At 29.1% G+C, this 22,766-nt stretch overlaps 3 protein-coding genes across 12 annotated transcripts; 2 read left to right on the forward strand and 1 right to left on the reverse strand.

Annotated features, from left to right (window-relative positions):
- The first annotated feature begins 2,797 nt into the window (after nt 1-2,797).
- On the forward strand, nt 2,798-6,049 carry LOC134829680 (G-protein-signaling modulator 2). The gene is made up of 3 exons (XM_063842893.1): nt 2,798-3,266; nt 3,337-3,553; nt 4,338-6,049. The coding sequence occupies exons 1-3, from the start codon at nt 3,085-3,087 to the stop codon at nt 5,847-5,849; spliced, it is 1,911 nt and encodes a 636-aa protein (XP_063698963.1). The 5' UTR covers nt 2,798-3,084; the 3' UTR covers nt 5,850-6,049.
- A 1,443-nt stretch (nt 6,050-7,492) lies between these two features.
- Nucleotides 7,493-8,983, reverse strand: LOC134830201 (queuine tRNA-ribosyltransferase accessory subunit 2). The gene is made up of 3 exons (XM_063843605.1): nt 8,778-8,983; nt 7,762-8,720; nt 7,493-7,702 (listed from the first exon to the last, which is right to left on the reverse strand). The coding sequence occupies exons 1-3, from the start codon at nt 8,970-8,972 to the stop codon at nt 7,516-7,518; spliced, it is 1,341 nt and encodes a 446-aa protein (XP_063699675.1). The 5' UTR covers nt 8,973-8,983; the 3' UTR covers nt 7,493-7,515.
- A 1,418-nt stretch (nt 8,984-10,401) lies between these two features.
- LOC134832583 (ribose-phosphate pyrophosphokinase 1) lies at nt 10,402-21,369 on the forward strand. 10 transcript variants are annotated; one of them, XM_063846651.1, is made up of 10 exons: nt 10,402-10,654; nt 12,775-12,981; nt 13,309-13,369; nt 16,127-16,316; nt 16,991-17,044; nt 18,969-18,995; nt 20,069-20,167; nt 20,411-20,626; nt 20,688-20,930; nt 20,994-21,369. In XM_063846651.1, exons 1-10 carry the CDS (start codon nt 10,534-10,536, stop codon nt 21,084-21,086), a joined length of 1,311 nt encoding a protein of 436 aa, XP_063702721.1. In that variant the 5' UTR covers nt 10,402-10,533; the 3' UTR covers nt 21,087-21,369. The 10 variants fall into 10 exon arrangements, with proteins under 10 accessions (XP_063702721.1, XP_063702720.1, XP_063702722.1 ...); XM_063846650.1 differs by having other exon boundaries at nt 10,403-10,654; nt 12,772-12,981; XM_063846652.1 differs by having other exon boundaries at nt 10,403-10,654; nt 12,772-12,981; nt 16,127-16,310.
- The last annotated feature ends 1,397 nt before the right edge of the window (nt 21,370-22,766 follow it).

Consider the following 22,766-nt stretch of genomic DNA (forward strand, 5'->3'; position numbering starts at 1 on the left):
CTTATTATGTCTGTTGTTTCTCTCAAAGTGAGGAGTTTTCATTTAAATTGTGACTTTTAACATTAAAAAAATTCTTAAAATGCTAATAGGGAAAATCTAAGTTTTTAAGCGGTTTTTCTTGTTCATTTTTAACGAAAAAGAAAAAAAAAATTGTCGAGATCGGAATTGCAGAAAATTTTCTATTGATATTGAAAGGAAGTTTTTTTAAAACTCTTTCGAGATCGAGAATTTGTCGAAAACGAGTTTGATTAAAAAAATTATTTATAAAAGATTTTTTTTTTCGGGTTTCACAAGCAAATTTTTGGTCGAGACCGAAAAGTTTATATCGAGGTCAAAATTATTTCGAGAATGAATTTGATGAAGAGTTAAAGAATTAATTTAAGTTTTCCAAAATAAATTAAGAGAATCAAAAAAAAAATTGTTTTTCATCAAAAATGAAAAATTCTTATAAAAAAATAATTATTAATATTCTCGAGAACGAGATTCAAGAAAAATTTTCATTCTAATTTGGATCAAAATTTTCTATTGATATTAAAAAATAAAAAAATTCTTTCAAAAAGGAGTTTTAATCGAAATTTTATTTCGAGAACGACTTTTTGAACGAAATTTTAATTCGAGATCGTCATTTTGAATGAAATTTGCTTTCCAGTAAGCAGAATTTCTGAAATTTACTTCAGAGCAAAATATTTTTCGAGATCGATTTTTTTAAATAATTTTTTTAGTTTGATCAAAACTTCGCAAATTCTTGTCGAAAGCAATTTTCAAAGAAAAAAATTAAATTATAATAAAAAAAAAAATAAAAATTAAAATAAATAAAATAAAAAAAAAATTAAAAAAAAATTAAAAAAAAAATTAAAAAAAAAAAATAAAAAAAAAATTAAATAAAACTAAAAAAATAAATATAAAATAAAAAAAAATAAAGCAGGACTTAAGAAAAATAAATTTGATCGAAAAAAATTTTAATAAAAAATTTCCCTTTAAAAATAATTGAAAAAAATTATTGAAACTGTTATAAATAGAAATTTTTAATTATTTACCTATTTTTCAATCAACTGAAAAACAATTGCTCTGAAATTCTTTAATTAAACAACAAATAATTTGTTCGACATGCAACGCAAAGCCCAACGAAATAATAATTAATCATACAAACAAAAATGAACGAATGAAAAACAACAATATTTCCAATGATATTCATCGCATGCCAGAAAATATTTTCATAATTTACGTAAATAATATCGAGCAGACAAAAGGCAAGCTATTAAATCAAATTACTCAGCTATTAACTTCTCTCCGCTTTAAAACTTTTTGTGTGTATGTTACACATTTTGCCCCAAAATAATACAATATTGTCGCCTTTTATTAGAGATTTCGATTCTTACACTGCTTCTATGGTGTGATTGGATTATCCTTTATTTTACTTTGTTTTTGTGTCGTACACCGGTAATTAAATGCTTTTGCCTATGCGAAGAGATTACTTGCTTGCTGCTGCTTGAAATCTGTGCGGAACAAAACCAAAAATTTATTTTTAATCCGATTAATAATGAATTTTCGTCTTCTTCTTCTTCGTTGTCGTGCTGCTGCTGTTTCGGCATGTTGCTTACTACGAGCAACAACAGGCTTGAACAGGAAGAAGAGCAACAGTTTAAAATCCATGTTCGAGTATTTTGACGAAGGAAATTATGTTTTAAAGAGTAAAGAGGAGTCTTATGTGAGCTTATTGACCAGATTTTGTTTTTGTTTAAATATTCAAATGAAGGTTTAGTAACCAAATTGCATTGCTAAGGTAATTGCTTGGGCACCTGTTACAGTGATTTAATGTTCAAAAGTGAAAAATCATTTTGCCTTGATAATATTTTTTTTTAATTTAAATTTTTAAATATGAGAATTTAAAAATATGTCTTCAATTTTTTTCTTTGTATTTTTTTGACTTGATGGATTTTTATTTTAAATTAATTATTTAATTTATTAATTTTTAATTTTATTTTTTTTTTAATTTGAATTTTTTAATAAGTAAAAAATATTATTAAAAAAAACAAATTTTTAAATTTTTATTATTTTTTTTCAAAAAATAAATATTGAATTGATCAAAAAAATTTTTTTTTTTAAATTTTTTTCCAAATTTCAAATAATTTTTTAATTAAATTAAAAAAATGAATCCTAAAGTTGTAAATAAAATTAAAAAATTTTTTTTTTTCAAATTTTAAAAAATTTTTTAATTAAAAAACAAATATGGATCCTAAAATTGTTCAATAGATTAGAACAAAAAAAATTTTTAAATTTTTTTCAAATTTCAAATGATTTTAAATTAAAAAAAAATCAAATCTTAAAATTATTCAAAAGAATAAAAAAATATTTTTAAAATTTTTTTTTTATTTTTTTTATTTTTTAAAAATTTAAAAAATAATAAATAACTATTATAATTATAATTATTTAAAAACAATTTTTCTCATAGTTTGGCTTAACTTAGATCAAGTTAAGATCAGTTGATCCAAAAATTTAAACTTTAAAAAATAAATGTTTTTAAAAATCTCAGAAAAAAATCGAAAAATTCATTGAAAAAAAATCCTTGTGTTTTAGAAGTTTCTTGAGCATCATTTATGTTAAAATTCGTGAAAAATCTCGGAAAATTCATGAAAAGTCGGAAAATTCCGTGAATAGCCATAACAAAATTTCACCTTTGCTAATTCAACTTCCTCTACCGCAACTTCCTTTACAGCGCCTCCATCCCGGATATGCGGCAATTTATCACTTTCATTCGCCTCAATAACCGTTGCCATAAAAACAATTATAGCACAATCAGCTGCACGGAGCTGGAAAATGTTTTCCCATTAAATCGCTGAAAATCCGCTAAAAATCAAGACTAAAACGCTTCCACGACGCGAAATCATTGCCGCGACGCCGTATTTGTAGTTTTAATCAACCTGAAACAACTGAAAATACTCTCAATAGTGCCAAGTGAAACATTTTACAAAAACACACAAAGATACCAATCATCAAAACCAGCCAAACCCTTTCATACACATACAACGCCATATACATTTTTCTCCTATTTACTCGTGAAAAAAAAAGTATTTTGCTTGAAAAATGGCACTTTCCACATCTTTATCCGCCGAAAACCTCACCGGAAACAACGAAACCAGCAGTGATACGTCATCGATGTGCCTGGAATTGGCTCTGGAGGGCGAACGCTTGTGCAAATCGGGCGATTGTCGGGCTGGAGTTGCATTTTTCCAGGCTGCCATTTCCAGTGGTACCAATGATTTAAGGTTTGAATCTTCGATTTTTGCATTTTTGAGTGAATTTTAATGAAAAAATTTTTTTTTTTGTGTTTTTTAGAACCCTCAGTGCCATTTATAGTCAACTAGGAAACGCATATTTTTATTTGGGCGACTACCAGAAAGCAATGCAGTATCACAAGTTGGATTTAACTCTTGCCAGGTCCATGGACGATCGTTTGGGAGAGGCAAAGAGCTCGGGCAATCTCGGAAATACGCTCAAAGTTATGGGACGCTTCGAGGAAGCGGTCATTTGTTGTGAGAGACACTTGAAAATCGTGAGTAATGTGATTCATTTAACTGATAAAAGCGTTAAAAATTATTTGGATTTCACAAATTTTCATTTAAAAAGCTAAAAATTCATTTTAAGAGCTAAAAAGTTGATTTTTAAAAGCTAAAAATTCATTTCAAGAGCTAAAAAAATTATTTTAGGAACTAAAAATTTAATTTTTTGAACTAAATATTCAGTTTTTAAATCTAAAAATTCATTTTAAGAGCTAAAAATTTAATTTCAAGAGCTAAAAATTTAATTTTAAAATCCGAAAATCCATTAAAAAATTTAAAAATTTAATTTTTAGAACTGAAATTTCACTCGAAAAGCTAAAAAAATTTTTTTAAGAACTAAAAATGTAATTTTTTGAACTAAAAATTCAGTTTTTAAATATACAAATTCTATAAATTTCTTAAAAAAGAGTAAAAAACTTATTTTTAAAAGCTAAAAATGCATTTTAAGAGCTAAAAAGCTGATTTTTAAAGCTAAAATTTTATTCGAAAAGCTAAAAAATGTATTTTTTGAACTAAAAATTTATTTTTTAAATCTAAAAATTCCTTTTAAGAGTCAAAAAATTTAATTTTGAAAGCAAAAAAATTCATTTTTCGAATTAAAAATTCAATTTTAATAACTAAAAGTTTAATTTTGAAAGCTAAAAATTCATTTTTTGAGTTAAAAAATTAATTTTTAAAGTTATAAATTCACTTCAAGTTGATTTTAAGACCTAAAATTTAAAAAAATTAAAAAATTTTGTCAAATTTTTAAATAAATTCTTAAAAATTCTTCCTCAGGCTACCGAATTGGGCGACAAATTATCCGAAGGCAGAGCTCTGTACAACTTGGGCAACGTTTATCACGCCAAAGGCAAAGAGCTGCGTCAAAAAGACGACTCTTCCGGCGAATTTTCCGACGAAATCAAGGCAGCACTCAACAAAGCCATCGAATATTACCAGAAAAATTTGACTCTGATGCGCGAATTGGGCGATTTGGCGGCTCAGGGACGTGCTTGCGGTAACTTGGGCAACACTTACTACCTTTTGGGAAATTTCGAACAAGCGATCGAACATCACAAGGAACGTTTAAAGATTGCGCGGGAATTTGGAGACAAGCCCGCCGAACGTCGTGCCAACAGTAACCTCGGAAATTCGTACATTTTCCTCGGGGAATTCGAAATTGCGGCGGAACACTACAAGAAAACACTTTCGCTGGCGATCGATTTGGGCGAACAAGCAGTCGAGGCGCAGGCTTGTTACAGTTTGGGCAACACTTTTACACTTTTGCGTGATTTTCCGGCAGCGATTCAGTATCATCAGCGTCATTTGGCGATCGCGCAAGAGCTTGGCGATCGGATTGGAGAGGCACGAGCTTATTGGTCGCTTGGAAATGCGCATGCAGCTGTTGCAGACAACGACAAGGCTTTGCATTATGCCCAGCTGCATTACGTGCTTGCGAAGGAAATTGGCGATTTGAAGGGCGAAGAGACCGCAAAGATGAATATCGGGGATTTGCGACGCGTTATGGGCTTGCCGGAGATGTCAGACTCCGATTCACTGCCAGAAATTCCTAATCACGACAATCAAAGTAACGGAAGTCGTCAAATTCGGGTGCGGCGACAGAGCATGGAGCAACTTGACTTGATAAAACTCACGCCGGATGCCAAGCAAGCCGCCAAATTACAACAACAACAACAGCAACAGCAAGAATTAAACGGCGAAGAAACGGAAAATGTAAATTCCGACTTGTTTGACATGCTCACGAAATTCCAGAGCAAACGAATGGACGATCAACGATGCACTTTGAAGGTAAACGGAACCACAAACGGCGATTCGCGTAAACCATTGGCACCACAAAACACGCCAAAAACCACTTTTATCGACATGATTGCGAATTTCCAGTCGGAACGCATGGATGAGCAACGTGCTGCCTTGCCGGGACTCCGTTCGCCCGCTGCTGTTACGCCAAGTCACAATCATCAACCCGCCGATGCTCCTGCTTCAGCTCCCGAAAATAACGGAAGTGCTCCGTCGTCGCAAAACAATGAAACGTCCGAAGATTTCCTCGATTTGCTTGCGCGTTGTCAGGGAAGTCGCATCGAAGATCAGCGCTCCGAGTTACCGACGCCCGGCGTCACAATGGATACGGAAGCGGATGCGAATGAAACGCAACCAACGCCGGCACGGAATCCACGCGTGCCTGCCTCCACGATCGACGAAGACTTCTTTTCGCTCATCATGAAAGTGCAGAGCGGCAGAATGGATGATCAACGCGCCAGCGTACCAAGTACCAAAAAATTCGCTAAATAAACAAAAAAATACTGCTTTATACAATTTTAAAGAAAAAAACATAAAAATCATAAAAATAATGAAGAAAAAAGTATTAGAAACAAACATATACAAACTCAACTACTAACAAATTTTTAAACATTCTTTATCTCTATTTCATTCCTTTTACTCGATTTTAATTATTACAATTAACGTTATTATTAAAAAAAAATATTGTTACTAACAAAATGAACTTATTACAGGGTTAAGTTCGTAAAATAATGTTGACGAATTTTTAATAAACTTTAAATTTTTCTTAATATTTTTTAACATTTTGAAAAAATGAAATTTAAAACTTTTTTTCTACTTTGAGAGCTAAAAACTAAATTAAAAATTATGAACTAAGAACTGAGCTAAAATTTGAATATTTAGAGCTCAAAACTGAAGAAATTAGAGCTAAAAGCTAAAATCTGACAAGTTAGAGCTGAAAACTGAAAAAATTGGAGCTGAAACATAAAATCTGACAAGTTAGAGCTAAAATCTGAAAAAATTAGAGCTGAAAGCTAAAATCTTACAAGTTAGAACTGAAAACTGAAAAATTAGAGCTGAAAGCTAAAATCTAACAAGTTAGAGCTAAAAACTGAAAAAATTAGAGCTGAAAGCTAAAATCTGACAAGTTAGAGCTGAAAACTGAAAAAATTAGAGCTAAAAGCTAAAATCTGACAAGTTAGAGCTGAAAACTGAAAAAATTGGAGCTAAAAGTTAAAATCTGACAAGTTAGAACTGAAACCTGAAAAAATTAGAGCTGAAAGCTAAAATCTCACAAGTTAGAACTGAAAACTGAAAAATTAGAGCTGAAAGCTAAAATCTGACAAATTAAGGATGAAAATTGAAGAAATTAGAGCTAAAAGCTAAAATCTGACAAGTTAGAGCTGAAAACTGAAAAAATTAGAGCTGAAAGCTAAAATCTGACAAGTTAGAACTGAAAACTGAAAAAAATAAAGCTGAAAGTCATAATCTGACAAATTAAGGATGAAAACTGAAGAAATTAGAGCTAAAAGCTAAAATCTGACAAGTTAGAGCTGAAAACTTAAAAAATTAGAGCTGAAAGCTAAAATCTGACAAGTTAGAGCTAAAATCTGAAGAACAAAGAATTAAAAACTAAAAATTTAGAGTTAAAAACTAAAAGCTGAAAGCAAAAAAAAGAAAACTAACCTCAAATATGAGAATTTAGATCTAAATAAAAATTCAAAAATAAAAACTGAAAAACTAAAATTTACGAAACAAGATCTACAAAATCTAAAAAATTGCTACCAAACTATTCAAAACAAACCTTTAAAATTTTGCAAAATAAATTTTTTTTAGCATTTTATAGAAAATTTTTGATAATTTTCACAAATCTCGAATTTTTTTAAATTTAAAAATTAAAATTTTATCACATAAAAGTCAAAATTATGTTACGAACTTACCCGTTTAATATTAAATTTAATTAATATATTATAAGAAATGTGAAAAACAAGCAAGACACTGAAAAAACATGAAACATAAAAATGTGTTGTAAACCAAAAAAATTTTGGAAACTAATGTTAAATCAAATTAGAAATTCTAATAAAAATAAAGTTCGTGAGAACATTGAAGCCCCCCTTCATAAATTTAAATCAAAAAAAATTTTTTTTTTAATTTTTTAAAATTTTTTTAACGAATTTTTTTATACGGAAACCATTGAAACATTATCCTCGTCTTCTAAACGTTCCCTTTTCTCTTTTCTTACTTTTTCTGTCAAATCTATCGGGGAATATTGTTGCTCCACGCATTTTATGAGGACATCCAAAGTGTCTTCCTTCACACTTTTTCTGATAGTTTTGAAAAATTCAAGGTAGTGATGTGTGTTGTGACTAAAAAAAATTTAAAATTAATTAAAATTTGTTTAAAAAATTAAAAAATCGTCTCTTACATCATCAAAAGTGTTTGTCCCAGCAATTCTCGACATATCACGAGATGATTTATGTACGCTCTTGTATGATTTTTGCATGTCAGACACGCGCATCCTTCTTTCAAGGGACTAAAATCTTCTTTAAAAGCCTCATCGCTCAAATTTAACGCGAATTTTCCTTCACCTCCTTGCTCAAAATCGAAAATTAACGCGTTTGCTGACTGCGTTGCCATATATCCGTACGACGTATCGAACACATCGACGCCTCTTTTGACGAGTTGCAGGATCATCGGCGGCGGGAATGGACCAAACATGAATTTTGGCTTCGATTCCGGCAAAGTTTTCGTACAAAAATCGATTATTTCGTAAAATTTCTTCAAATCTTCGGGATTTTCCATCAAAGAAACTGTCGAAAGGCCGTTCATGTGGAGTCCATCGAGCAAATATCCGTCAATTTCGTTCTCGTGTTGCTTTAGAAAGTTCATCATGTCCTTTCTGGCGTCGATATTTAAGCCTCCTTCGACAGCGGCGACGAAAAAACTTCCGGATTTCTCCATTTTTTGATGTTTCGTCAAACATTCCTCGAAAAATTTCTTCGATTTGTCGAGTGCCTTGCTCAAACGTTTCTTGCTCGCGTCTTTTGGGGTCCATCCATCACAGAGAACGTGATAAAAATCCGGTTGGAATGCATCGATAAGGTCCATGAACTTGTCACTTGTTAACGGATGACGTCCTTTGCGTGTCACAAGACTCATACTTTTCATGTCTTGCACTCCCAATCGAATTTCCTCCGTTGGATCGTTCAGCACGACAAAAGACATCTTCTCGGGCAACGAAGCAAACGTCGAAATTGGCATTTTTAGCGCTTTGCAAGTGTCTTGCATGTGAATTGTGGTGCTCAGAGGTACAAGAAGCGGTAGATGAGGGTCAAAATTGCACATTTCAAGCACTTCGCGGGAGATGTGAGGAAGACTGGCGCCCTAAAATGACGAAAAAAAGTTAAAATTAGGAGGAAATTTCACCGGTAAGTTACTTACTCTTGTGTAAAGCAGCGGAAAAGGTGCTTCAAGTTCGATTTTTTCTTCGGATTTTGTTTTTAAAGGCAGTGATGTGAAGCGACAAATGCGTCCTCCGCATGTTTTGGCGATATTTTCAACAATTACCTTCATTTTTAGATAAAACTTGAAAATTTTAAGTCCGAAGTTCGTAAAAAAATCAAAACATTGGCACATGGAAGACCTGGTTTACTCACTGGGAGAACAGATGTTTGTTTGAAACGACTGAAAAATAGAATTGGCGTTATCAGTTTTGATTTTAACAATTTTTTTTGAAGGTTTTTCCTTTTAAAGTTTGATATTTTAAATCAAAAATATTTTTAAAAAATTTTAAAGTCATAAAATTTTTAATAATCGTTAAAAAAATTTTCAGTATATTTGAGAAAATTCGGAAAAATCAAAAAATTTCCGAATAATTATGAAAAATTTAAGTCTAAAATATTCATTATAAACATCACTGAGTTCGTAAGTTATCAAAATTTGTGAAAAAATTATAAAAATTTTTGGAAAACTGTGGAAAACTCGGAAAAATTTGAGAAATTTCCCAAAAATTTTCTTTGAACTTTAAGCTTTTAAGTTCTTTTGTAAAATCTAAGCACTCCAATAATTAAAACTCATTAAAAATAATTAACTTTTACAAAAATTGGGAAAAATCGTGAAAAACTTGGGAAAATTTTAGAGTTTTCCGGAAAGTTATTGAAAATTCAAAAGTTTTGAATCGTCATAAGAAATTGTTTAGCTTGTTTGTCATCAAAATTGGTGAAAAAAATGATAAAATTTACGAAAAATTATGGAAAATTCGGAAAATTTGAGAATTTTTCCAAAAATTTTCTGAAAACTTTTTAAAGCTTCAATATTTTTTTGAAAATTCTTTTTTAAAATTTTTGAAATTTCTCAAAATTATCAAAAAAAAAAAAAAAATATATTTCCACTATTAAAACTATTTAAAAAATTTGGAAAAATCGTGAAAAACTCGGAAAAATTTGAGAGTTTTCCGGAAAATTGTTGAAAATTTAAAAATCTTAAATGTTTATATGAGAACATTGATTTCGTGAATTTTGAAAATTTTTAGAAAAAATTATTACGTTTAAGGTTTAAAATTATTTTCTATTAAAAATTATGGAAAACTCAAGAAAATTTAAGAAATTTCCTCAAAATTTTCCGAAAATTCGAAATTTTCCGAATTAAATATTCAAAATTCATTTAAAAATAATTAATTAAAAAAAAAAATTGGAAAACTTGTGAAAATTTCGGAAAAATCATAAATTTCCCGGAAAATCATTAACCGTCAATTAATTCAAAAAATAATTTTCCATTTTCCCTCTCAAAAAAAAGTACACAAAAATTTTCTCTCTTTACATGCATGACACATGTTAATTTTTCAACAGAACCCGTAGAAGAGACCAAAACTAGAACACACAAAATAGTTGCGAACGCTTCGTGTAAAACAAACATTGAACAGCAAGAAAAAAAAACTATCAAGAAAATACGAAGTTCAACGTCATTCAAATAAATAAAAGTGATAAGGTTACAGCATAAACAACTCCGTTTCGCTAAACAACAGTGCACTTTTTTCTTCGGAAATATTTTTCGTGTCGAACGAGCTCACATATTATCACATTTCTGTGTCTGCCATCGCACTGAATGGACTTGTGACACATGCAAAATAGCAAAAAATCGTGAAAAAAAACACAAACGTCTTCGAGCAGCTCGACGAAAAATACACAATTTCCATTAAATGGAAGATAGTTCTGAACGGGATTCTAAAGGGAGCAGTTGTGACAAAATCGATTCCGCAGAAAATTCATCAAAATCACTCGACGAAGCGACATCGACGACGGAGGAACAACAACAAAATAGTGAGGAAATTTTTTTCTATTCTTAATTTTTTTTTCTACGTTATTCAATCGAATTTCTGCTAACAAAACGTGTGTGTTGACCTCCTCCGCTAATAATATCCACGGTCACTTTTTTCGCTCCTTACACATTGGAAGAATAGACAAAAAAAAAAAAAAAAAAAAAAATCGAAAAGTGAGCAAACTACCTGTTTAATCTAATGCAATCAATTTAAAGTGTTGTCATGAAGGAAATTCTTGCGTGTTCAGCAAAGTAAAGTGAATTCAATGGAAACGAAAGAAAGTTGAAGGACATTTTTTTGTTTTTCTAAGATAGATAGAGAAATGTGTCAGTAGCAGCATGCACGTTTTTCAAATAAAATTGAACAAAATCGATTATCTGTCGACAGGAAAAATTTTAAAAGAGCGATAATGACGAAACATAGCAAGCAACTCATAAAACGACTTGTTATTATTTTTGCCGGTATGCATATTTACAACGTACGGTGATTGGTCGATATTTATCAGCAAATAAAAATAAATATGCAAAAAAAGTGCAGTTTGCATGGTGATAGGAGAAGAGAAGAATTAATGAGACGAAATAGTTAATTAAAGTTGCATCAATGATGATAAGAAATATAAAAGAAAGGGTAGTTCATATTGAAAAAGTGATTTTAAGGCGTCGCCTTTTATTAGAAATTATCAATTTTTTGCTTTTATGCTAAAGAAGTTTCGGAAATGTTCAAAAAATTTTAATTTTGTGCTAAATTGGATCAAATTATGAAGAAAATTCTAGAAATTATTCAAAAAATTAAAATTTCAAAGCGTTGCTTTTAATTAAAAAGGAATTGCCTTAAATTTTTTTTAATGAAAGTAAAGCAGGTTTTTTCAGTAATTGTGATACAAAAATAGACATAAAATTTCGGTTAGTGATTAGAGAATTAATAAAGAGTTCGCTTACTCTCATATTGAACTTTATTTTGTTGATTAGTGTTGCATTTATGTTGATAAGAAATGACTTGAAGATGAGTGACTGACGTCAAAGAAATTAATATTATTTTTACAAAGTTTATTACATTTGAACTTATAAAATAAATGTTGATTTATAATTTCCTGCTGAAGGGAAAATTCCATTCCTGAAGAAAAAATTGAATCAACTTATTTATTTTAAAGTTCAAGGTAGTTTCTTATTTATTTATTATTATTTATTACGCGTTTTGAATAAGAGTTAGAACTACACAGGAAGGTGTTTTGCTCGCTTTAATCGATTTTGATTTATTTATTGGCTGTTTCATTTCTATTTTAAAAAGTAATTTAAATTTTTTTGTTTATTCTAGACTTAAAATTTTTAAAAGAGAGACATGTTCCAGACATTATTTGGCCTCTTTTGTATGTTTATTATTTTTTTAAATTATTATTTTCTAAATTTACATTTAAAAAAACTTTGATAATTGATTTTAAAGTTTTTTGAACCAAAATCGAATCAAAATTAATAAAAATTTAAGGCAACGCTTTAAATTGTATTTTTTAGCTCTTTGAAAACTCAACTTTAAAATAATATTTATGAAATTAAAACAGCTTTAATTACTTGAATTTGTCTTGAAAAAAATAAATTATGAAATAATTTCAAAGCGTTGCCTTAAATTTAAAAAGGAATCGCCTTAAATTCTAAAATTTTAAGAAATTTTGCTCTCTTTAGTTATTTTAATTAAAATTTTGACTTTGATTTTTAAAGTTTTAAGTTTTTTTTCTAAAAATTTCTTTTAAATCATCAACGGACAGACAAAAACAAATCCAAAACCCGCTATAGTCACAATTCAACCCTTTTTCGTTCCAAATTCCTTCTCATTTACATACCCAGTGAAAACGTTTCCTGCGCTGTCAGTCCACTACTTTTCTGTTTCTACAGAAATTCTCGTACCTCTGCAATTTGCTCGCATGTTTACAGGTCTCTCTCATTCATTGTCTTGCCTTTTGACAGCGTAGTAGTGCGCTTCATACCGAAAATTCCCATTATTTCCATTATCAACACACGTTACTTACTCGCGCGACTCCATATTAAACACAAACACACGAAAAAATTTTGCTGAGAGACTCTCTCAAAATTTCTTTTTTCATGCCCAACGTACGAACGCGAGCAGCAGCTACAACAAATACAAACAAAACTTGTGGTAGTCAGACTTTGTCAGGAGAAGAGGCAAAAGCTGCTGAGGCATCATCAACATCGACGACTACAACTAATTTCACAGAGGAGACAAAAGCAAGCGTCCCACGACCACTGAAATCCAGAATGCCAAACATTAAGGTGTTTTCCGGATCATCGCATCCCGATTTAGCGCAACGCATTGTCGGTAAGTGTTTAGCTACATTTAATTTTTTGTGTTGAATTGAACCGGAGATAAAGACAAAATTTTTGGGTTGGAGATAAAAACGTGCTTTTTTGCGCTGTACGTCGTGTATGTGCATTTTGTATGCCGATACGCACACAAGTCCACCTGATTCGGAATATTTATAAACTTTTCCGGGATTGCAAAAAAAATCTATAAAAAAATATTTTGCAATTTTTCTCCTTTAATGCACGTTGCTAACCACAAAAATTTCGCTTTATCAAAATGGATGACAATTTTTATTTTTCTGCATTCGCTAAAATTTATTTTTGTTTTTCTTTGAATTTTTAGACCGCTTGGGGCATGACCTCGGCAAGGTCGTCACAAAAAAGTTCAGCAATCTGGAAACATGGTAAGTTCTTCTCCTTTTAAAAAAAATTTCTAAAAAAAATCGAGTCTCCAAAAAGTGCAAAAAAAAGTTTTTGATAAATAAAAATTACATAACAACAAAGAAGAAAAAAAAGTAAAACTAAAAAAAAATCGAAAACAACACGAAAGAACTTGGTTGCTTAGTGCTCGTCGTCAATTGTTTACAAATTTATTGATTGATCAAAGACGCAACCAATATTTTGCTTGCCATCGTTCTCGTCGCATGACATCAACAAACATAAGTTTTATGCTACAACAACAACAACAACTTGTGCGTACGAAAAAAAACAAGAATATTGAAAAAAAAACAACAGTGAATGACCTTGAACAATTAATTTCAATTTTCATACAGCAACAACAACAACAACAAGAGCACAACAATGAATCGTTCGTTGAATCGTTGTTTTTACAATAGGGGATGCCATGACAATGAAATATAAATTAAAAATTTGCTGTAAATCGTCATTGAATTTTCTTGGCAGTCCGTGTGTGTGTTTAGTTTAGAGAAATTGTTTATTTCTTGAATAATTTACGGGGCGGCAGATGATAAAATAATTTCTCTTCTCGTTTGAGAATAATAAAAAGAGAATTCTCAGTTGGAAAGAAAAATAACAAAAAAAGATTTTTATGAATGCATTTACGGTTTCTACTATTTCTCTGTGTAGATAGAGAGATACAGGTTCATAGAGATGCTTTAGGTAGAAATGCATCGATTTTATTTAATGGTACCAAGAAGGTGCCAGGTAACGCGTTATCTTCATGAATGAGTCATTTTGTAGCAGTGATTTACTTCTAAATATAGACAAATATTTAGGTAGATTGATGATAGGCAGTGGCGAAATTTGTTTGCAGGTTATTTCTGATGCCGAGAAGTTCAAAGAAATTAATTAAAAGAATTTTTTGGTAGTTTTGAAAAATTTAAAGCAACGCTTTTTATTTTTATTTCTTTTATTGATCAAATTTTATCTAAAATATTAGACAAAAAGTCTTAAAAAGTGTTTAAATAATTAAAAAATTTAATCAATTATTATTTTTATGAAAAATTTTAGTTATAAAATTAATTTTTATTAATTTTAAGGCGACGCTTTATATTTTTATTTGAAATTTACTTCAAATATTCATTTAAAAACTTGTAAATATTTAAATATAATTTTTAAATTATGATAAAAAGTTTTAATTTCTTGGTTGAATTATCAAATATTAGCTAAAAATTATAAAATTTAAAGCGTTACCTTAAATTTAAAAAGGAATTGCCTTAAAATCAGAAAAATCCCCATAAACTAGTTTTTCGAATCAATAAATCGTGCATAGAAACACAAAATAGCGTCATAACAAATTCCGGAAACAAACCAGATGTAGTCTACAGCGGAATCCTCCATTAATCAACTTACAAGTAAACAGTCTCTTATCACAAATAGACAACACAATATTTTTGAAAGGCACTTCAAAGACACATTCTACATGTCAATAAATGAAATATACTCAAAAGACACGAAAAAGGTCTCATCGTTCTGAATATCATCATGACCTTTGACCTCTACGATAGTCGTAAACTACAAAAAAAAACGAAATATTAGGTCGCAAGTTGCTAGACAAGCCCCTGATTAATTGTCATGAAAAAATACAATAAAAAAAATTGTTGTGGTTTTTTTTTATTAGAATCATCTTGACGTCTGAATAGAACACAGAAAAAATTCTATCTAGCAATAACTAGAAAATAAATAAAAAAAATTGATTAGACGAAATTGGGGCAATAAAACATTTTGTTCGTTTTTTAATCAAACCACATGTCGAAGAAACTCAAACTAAAAGCTTCACGTGGTAATATTTGTTTAGACATTCGGAACAGTTAGTCGCCTGTTGCGCACTCATTTTTCAACGTCGTAAGCGTAAAGTTAGAGGAGAATGAATGGAATAAGTGCATGGTACACAAAAATTAACCGGTTTCTCGGATTTTTAGTTTTTTTTTGTGTTGTTTGTTCTTAAAAGCATTCGTATGAATTTTAATAGATAGACGAGAAATTTCGTGTCTGTCTGGAATGAATGACGAATTGAGCAAATAAATTGCGTATGAAGCGAATTTTTTGATAAAACACGGATATATAACAGATGTTTGGCGACAATAAAAAAAATTAATCAGTTTTTCGTGAATTTTCTGTTAAGAACTAAAATTAAGTAAAAAATTGAAATCTTTAAATAAAAAATAATTTTTTTAAAGCGTCGCCTTAAAATTTTAAGGAATTGCCTTAAATTTGTTTTAAAAGGAAGGAATTAGAAAAGAGTTATTTTAATTATTGTGAATTGAACTAAAAATAAAATTTTAAAGCGTTGCCTTAAAATAAAAAGGAATTGCCTTAAAATCTTTAAAAGTTAATTAAAACTCCCTTTAAAAAGAAAATTTGTCGAAAAAAAATTTGAAAGCTTGAAAAAATTTTATAATTATTTAAAATCAAATTTTTTTAACAAAAAATAACAAAATGCGCTCAAATTTTAATAGAAATCAATACAAAAAACGTGTCACCATTTGATAGAGACAATCTCTCATATTTCAACCGAAAAAAATCAAGTGACATTGAATTCGTTCTAAATTGGTGTCAATAAACCTCTCTGTTAAAAAATTGTATGATGTTAGTCTACGCTCGTTTTTCGTCATGATGATAAGATAATGAGATAAATATTTTGGAGACTCTTCAATCTCAAGCCTCAATAAAAAAATATTTGATTTTTATTTTTCTTTCAGTGTTGAAATTGGTGAGTCAGTACGTGGCGAGGACGTTTACATTGTCCAATCGGGCTCTGGCGAAATAAATGACAACTTAATGGAATTGCTAATTATGATAAACGCATGCAAAATTGCATCTGCATCGCGTGTAACTGCTGTGATACCTTGCTTCCCGTACGCCAGACAAGACAAGAAAGACAAGGTAAAGGTAAATTTTGTTTCATTTGCTTGAAATTGAAAATTTTTTGTGAACTCTTGTTTGTTCGTGTTGAAATTTTTTTCTATACGCTTTTTCTTTCCTATTCAATTTTTTTCGACAAAAAAACAAACAAAATTTCTCGGTTTTCGAAAAAAAAAAATAACTTTTTATTTTTGCCGGTTCAGTAAAAGTAAAAACAGACTAAAAATTTGTCATTTTTTGCCGCCATTTTCTCGCAAAAATTAATTAAGTTTATTAACATGCTTTTCTTTTTTGCATCGATCGTGAAATTAATCCATAGGCTAATTTTCCTAAAAAAAATTAATAATTTGGAACGTTTTGTTTTGTCTGCTCTGCTTTTGCTTTTATACTTAAACTCTTAACAAATCGTCCTCGTTAAAATAACAAGAAAAATAAAAATGAAATTCTAGTAAATGCTACAAAATACTCCAAAAAGTATCGACTAATGATCTAATGCTCTTCTTTTATTTTTTGTTTCTTTCTAAAAAAAAATACTTCGACGACCAACCAATATCGCTAAAAAATATTTCCTAAAAAAATTCTTTCCTTTCTTCCCACAAAAAAAAAATTAAAATCACAAATATTTTGTTGAAATGAGACCTGATCCTTTTTGAACACAAAAAAATGCGTAAAACAAAAAATAAAATTTGAAAAATATACAGAGTGGTGATGATAAGCTGGCTAAATTGATGAAATCCAACGAATGGAAGTTTAGGGTATAAACCTTTTTTCCTACTTTTTTTTATTATTATTCTATACTTTCAACTCCTTTCTCTTTAATTCTCTAAAAATTTCTCTCTCAATAAATAAAAAAATCATCGCAATCTAACAAACTTCATAATTCCATCAAAAGCACTGCTCGTCATGATTAACATTGGGATTCATTATTTTGGGCAAACTTTCATTTATTTTAACAATTCATACCGAAAACCATTAACTAACCTTTAAAATTGCAAGTTTCTAATAATTTCGTATAAAATACAAGGCGTCTCCATTTTTTGACATTTTTGACAAACGAATTTTTGAACTGTCAAAATTTGACAGATGTCATAATTTTTGTTAAAATTTAAATTTTTGAGTTTATTTTGTTCATTTTTATCAAAAAATTACTCAAAAATTTAATTTTAACAAAAATTTTGACATCTGTCAAAAACTTTAACTGTCAAAAAAATTTGAAAATTAATTTTTTACGAAATTATCTCGCTTTTTCCTTTCGTCTCCTCTCACTGAATCGTAACTAACCCAATTCTCATCTCATTTCTTAGCCATAGAGTCCTCTAACACACTTTTTCTAACTATCCCTCCCCCACACTAACTAAGGGGGGCATGCGGGCACGTCTCTAATTGGCAGTCAAATCATCGCAAACCGACAAAAAACGCATCTGATGATCGATGTCGCGCGAAATATACCGCACAATAACAAAAAATAACAACAAAATAGCCTCATCTTGCTTTATCACGTACAAACTTTTTTTTTTCGTAAACAACAAAAAATAAAAGTAATAAGGTTAATTCGAATGTAAACAAAATTGAGGATGAACCAAGTTGCAATGATGCATGACAACGACAACTCATAATATCAAATCACATCGCATAAATTTCGTCTGATAACGAATTATGTCAAAGAAACATTGTCGACGGCCTTGATAAGGAGAGAAATAAGTGGGTTGGGTGCATTCGCATCGAAAATTCTCGCAAAAAAATTATCGATTTGTTACAAATTTTGAGTGACAGCGAATTATCATGAAGTGTGTTCGAGGTCAAAAAATTACTTGACACGAGATTTTTTTTTCAATAGAATCTAACGAAAAAATTATTGAATGAATTTTTAATTGAAAAAGTTAATTTTTCACGTATTATTGATAAATTTTACAACTCCCAAGGTCAAAATAATTCTAACGGAAATTCACATTTTTGAGTATTTTGTGCAATTTTTATAACTCAAACAGGACACTTTTGATAGAAACTACGAATTGGACCTGAAAAATAGTTTGAAAAGTATCGCTAGAGTAGATTTTTAAAGTAAAAACTGGCATCGCAAAACGCATGTTGCACAAAAAAAACGAGTGCGTGTGGTTTGAATTTTGAAATATCTACATCTCTCTCCCCCCTTTTCTCATTCATTATTTACGGGAAATGATCAAAACTGCCAAGGCCCAAATTTCAAAGAAGAATTTTGACAGTAACAGGCATTTGAAATTATTTAAAGCGTTGCCTTAAATTAAAAAGGAATTGCCTTAAAATCCGTTTTTGTTAGTTTTTAGCTGAAATTTGAATTAAAAACATACTACTATTGTCAAAATTCTTTTAATTTAATTGTTCAATAAAAAAATCTTTAAACTTAATTGGATGTAAATAAAATCATCTTAATTTTTTTCGATTTTTTGAAAAAAATTTAGAGAAGAAAAATTTTAGTAAAAATCTCAAAAAATCGGGAAAAAATATTTGGGAAAATTTGTAAATGTTCACATTCAATTCATTTAAATCCCTTTACCCCAAAGTTCTTGTTAAAATCATTTTTTAAATTTAATTTAAATTATTCAATTTATCCCTCCAGTCATCAAAAGTTATTAAAAAATATTTAAAAAAACGAATATTTACTCATAAAAAATTTCCTTTTTATTATTATTTTAATTATAGGCTGATCATTATGTGCCTGAATATACTGTGAGTAATAATAAGAAAAGGAAAATTAAAAAAAAATGAAAAAACATGAAAACAGTGTTCAGTTTAAAAGAAATCGTCATAAAATCGACTCCTTGTTGTGTGTTTCGTGGAACGTATCGTTAATAGCTTAGAGACACACACGACAGGACTCAAGTTTTCTTGTGTTATTTTTTGAACGTTTAGTGTACAAAATAAAAACAGAAAGTTTGTAGGCAAAAGGCTGACTAAGGGCACAGCAACCTTCGAGTGTCGTTTTAAAAAATTTTTTTTCACAAATATTTTTTTTTTACTTTTTTAGTGAAAAATATTTTAATAACAATTTAATTTAATTAATTAATTAATAATTTTTTTAAAAATAGAAAGTTGGTTCATAAATTTAATAACTTTCATCATGAAAATTAATAAAATTTCATAATTTTCATTCAATAGTTTCATCGATTTTTTAGCAAAAAAAAAATATTTTTTTCGTGTCAAAAGTTAATTTTTCTTCAATGTAAATAGTTTTAAACTAATATTTTGTAAAAATAAAAAGTTTTTTTGGAAGCTTGCCGTTTTTCCGATTGAATAATAGCTCGCTTCTTGTTCGTTTTTTTGTGTCAAATTTTTTTGATAAATTTGAATGAAAACCTCATCGTAGTCCCATTTTTCAACCATTCATGCTTGTGTCTGTGTGTTTGAGAGTCCGTTTTTGGCAAAGTAGCACTTTTTTGGATTAATTTTGAAACATATATATTTTTATTCTTCATTAAAACGAAATAACGCATCATCAAAATTGGCAAATTTTTACGAAAACTATCAAAATTTTTCATTTCAAGTTTTAGTTAGAATTTTTTTTTAATTTTAGATTTCTGTAGATCTTAACAGCCTAACGTATTAACATTTAAAACTTAGAGCGAAGTAGTCTCGTATTTCCATCAAAATTCAAAATTTTGCTAACCCGACTAACATACTAGCTAATTTTCTTTCTATATCGAAGAACATAGAAGTTCATTGAATTGTAGTTTTTTTTTGATGAATTTGTAATTTTGATTTTTTCTCTCTTTTTTGTGTTTCGAAATTTTTCTCGTTTCCAGAGCCGTGCACCTATTTCAGCAAAACTTGTTGCGAATATGTTGTCCGTTGCCGGTGCAGATCACATTATTACTATGGACTTGCACGCCTCTCAAATTCAAGTAAGTATTTTTTTTAGTTTATTTTAAGTCAAAATAATAAAATTCAGTTTCAATTTTAATAAAAAGATATTTTTAAAATTTAAAGCGTTGCCTTAAATTAAAAAGGAATTGCCTTAAAATCAATTTTTGTTGTTTTAAGGCCAAAAATTGGTTTAAAAAATTAGAAAAAAATCTTAAAATCAAAAGAAATAAGTTTCTTTTTGTAAAAAAAAAGGATTTTTCACTAATTCATGATGCTTTTAGGGTTTCTTCGACATCCCCGTCGACAACTTGTATGCTGAGCCGGCAGTTCTGAAATGGATTCGGGAGAATATCACGGATTGGCGCAATGCCATTATCGTGTCACCAGATGCTGGCGGTGCGAAGCGCGTCACATCAATTGCCGATCGCCTCAATGTCGAGTTTGCCTTAATTCACAAGGAACGAAAAAAGGCGAACGAAGTGGCTTCAATGGTTTTGGTAAGGCTATTTTCGGTATTTTATTGAAATTTTTTTTTTGCTAAAATTCTATAAATTTTAGGTCGGTGACGTGAAAGACCGTGTCGCCATTTTAGTCGATGACATGGCAGATACGTGCGGCACCATTGTACACGCAGCTGACAAATTGGTTGAAGCTGGCGCGACAAAGGTCTACGCCATTTTGACGCACGGAATATTCTCGGGGCCCGCCATCCAACGCATCAATGGCGCATGTTTCGAGGCTGTTGTGGTGACAAACACCATTCCACAGGACGAACATATGCTGAATTGTCCGAAAATTCAAGTAATAATCAATTTTTTTGCAATTTTTTGATAAATTTTAATTAAAAAATTACCTTTTTTTTAGTGCATTGACGTTTCAATGATGTTCGCTGAGGCTGTCCGAAGAACCCATAACGGCGAAAGTGTGTCATATCTCTTTTCGAATGTCCCTTATTAAAGATTTTTTGCTCTTTCTTTCTACTGAATACATAAATTTTGAACTAAGGAAGCATGTCTCTCATTTTTTTTACAATTTTTGTTCAAATTTCTATAAATTAATATCATTTAACCCCAGAAAAGACAAGACAGCTTGAAAAAAAGTAGAAAAGAAATTTTTTGAAAATCTAAAAAAAATAGAATGAATGAAAATTGAACGAATGCTCAATAATAACAACTAAAATTTATAATTTTTGTAAAAGAAGTCCTAATTTTGTAACATCTTAAAATAAAAAAATAAAAATCTGACACAAAAAATCTTAAAATAATATTAAAACAAATTTTTAGAGAAAATTGGAACTGAGCGACTGATGATTAATAAAAAATCTTTGAAATTTATTACAATTAATCTTAGAAATTAAGAAAAAAAAATATCAATTGGGGAAAAAGTATAATAAATAAAAAATATATAACGAAAATATTTTCGGCTGTTACGAATATTTTTCTAAAAAATATTTCAAATAAAATCTTCCTTTTCATGCTTTTCAAAGTAAAAAATCTTTAAAAAACTTTTTTTTATTTTATTAATTTTAATTTAATTTTTTTATGATTCTAAGTTAAAAAAAAAAGAAAAAAATATATACAAAACAATTTACTGTTAAAACTTGTAAAAAAACACTCGCACTTCTTAGAAAATAGTAAATTTAAATTTATTGCAGTACCTTGAAACAAAATAATTGCAGTGTCATATTTTTTCAATTAATTGGAAAATACGTAAAATTTTTAAATTTACTAAAGAAATAGAAGCAACAAAAAAAAATAATTAATATTGACATAGAGAAAAAAATAAAATGTTAGAATGGTTCAAGTGAGTGCGCGTTTTATATAGATTTTAAGGAGAAAAACAATTATTATGATGATGGAAAAAATAAGAAACAAAATAACAGAAATTTAAAAGAAAAAACAATTAAAGCTCTAAAAAACAGGATAAGACAAGTAATAAAAAAAAGAAAAAAAAATATCAATTAAAAATGAGTTTTTTTTTTATTAATTTTTCCGTTAAATCCATCTCTTCAGGAATTTTTCATTGAAAATTTTCTATTGTTGAAAATTTGCAAGATTTTTAACTTTTTCAGTTTTTCTCTTGTTTTATAATTTTTTTTTAATTGAAAAATTTACTAAATCTCTTTTTAGGAAATTTAATTTTATGCATTTTAAAGTTGTTAAAATTATTTGATTCGAGTAGTAAAAAAATATTTGTTTTAAATATTTATTAAATTTTAAAATTTTTTAAAAATTGAAAAAAAAGTTTAAAAAATTTATTTTTAAATAATTTTTATATTTTTGATTTTTTTTTTTCAATATTTTTAAGAAAAATTTTGAGAAAATGATGAAAAATCAACTCTTGACTCCTTTTTTTACGAGAGCCATCTCTTATCATCGTTGCCTTATCCTTAATGAGACGATCAAAACTGATAAATAGAACTCGCTTCCTACTAATTCAATCTCATGGTTCACAAAGCGCCATCTTTCGTATAAAAACGTGAGACGAATGAATTTGATAAACAAAATTCGCCTATGTTAATTCAAGTTTACTGATATTAGGGCGTCGTTCATTGATAACTTCTCACAAAAAAGGATATTTTCTGTCTTTAACTTATTTTCGGTTCAAAAATAGTAATTTTTAATGAAATTATTGAAT

Source organism: Culicoides brevitarsis, chromosome 2 (genome assembly GCF_036172545.1).
Source record: "Culicoides brevitarsis isolate CSIRO-B50_1 chromosome 2, AGI_CSIRO_Cbre_v1, whole genome shotgun sequence".
NCBI lineage: Eukaryota > Metazoa > Arthropoda > Insecta > Diptera > Ceratopogonidae > Culicoides > Culicoides brevitarsis.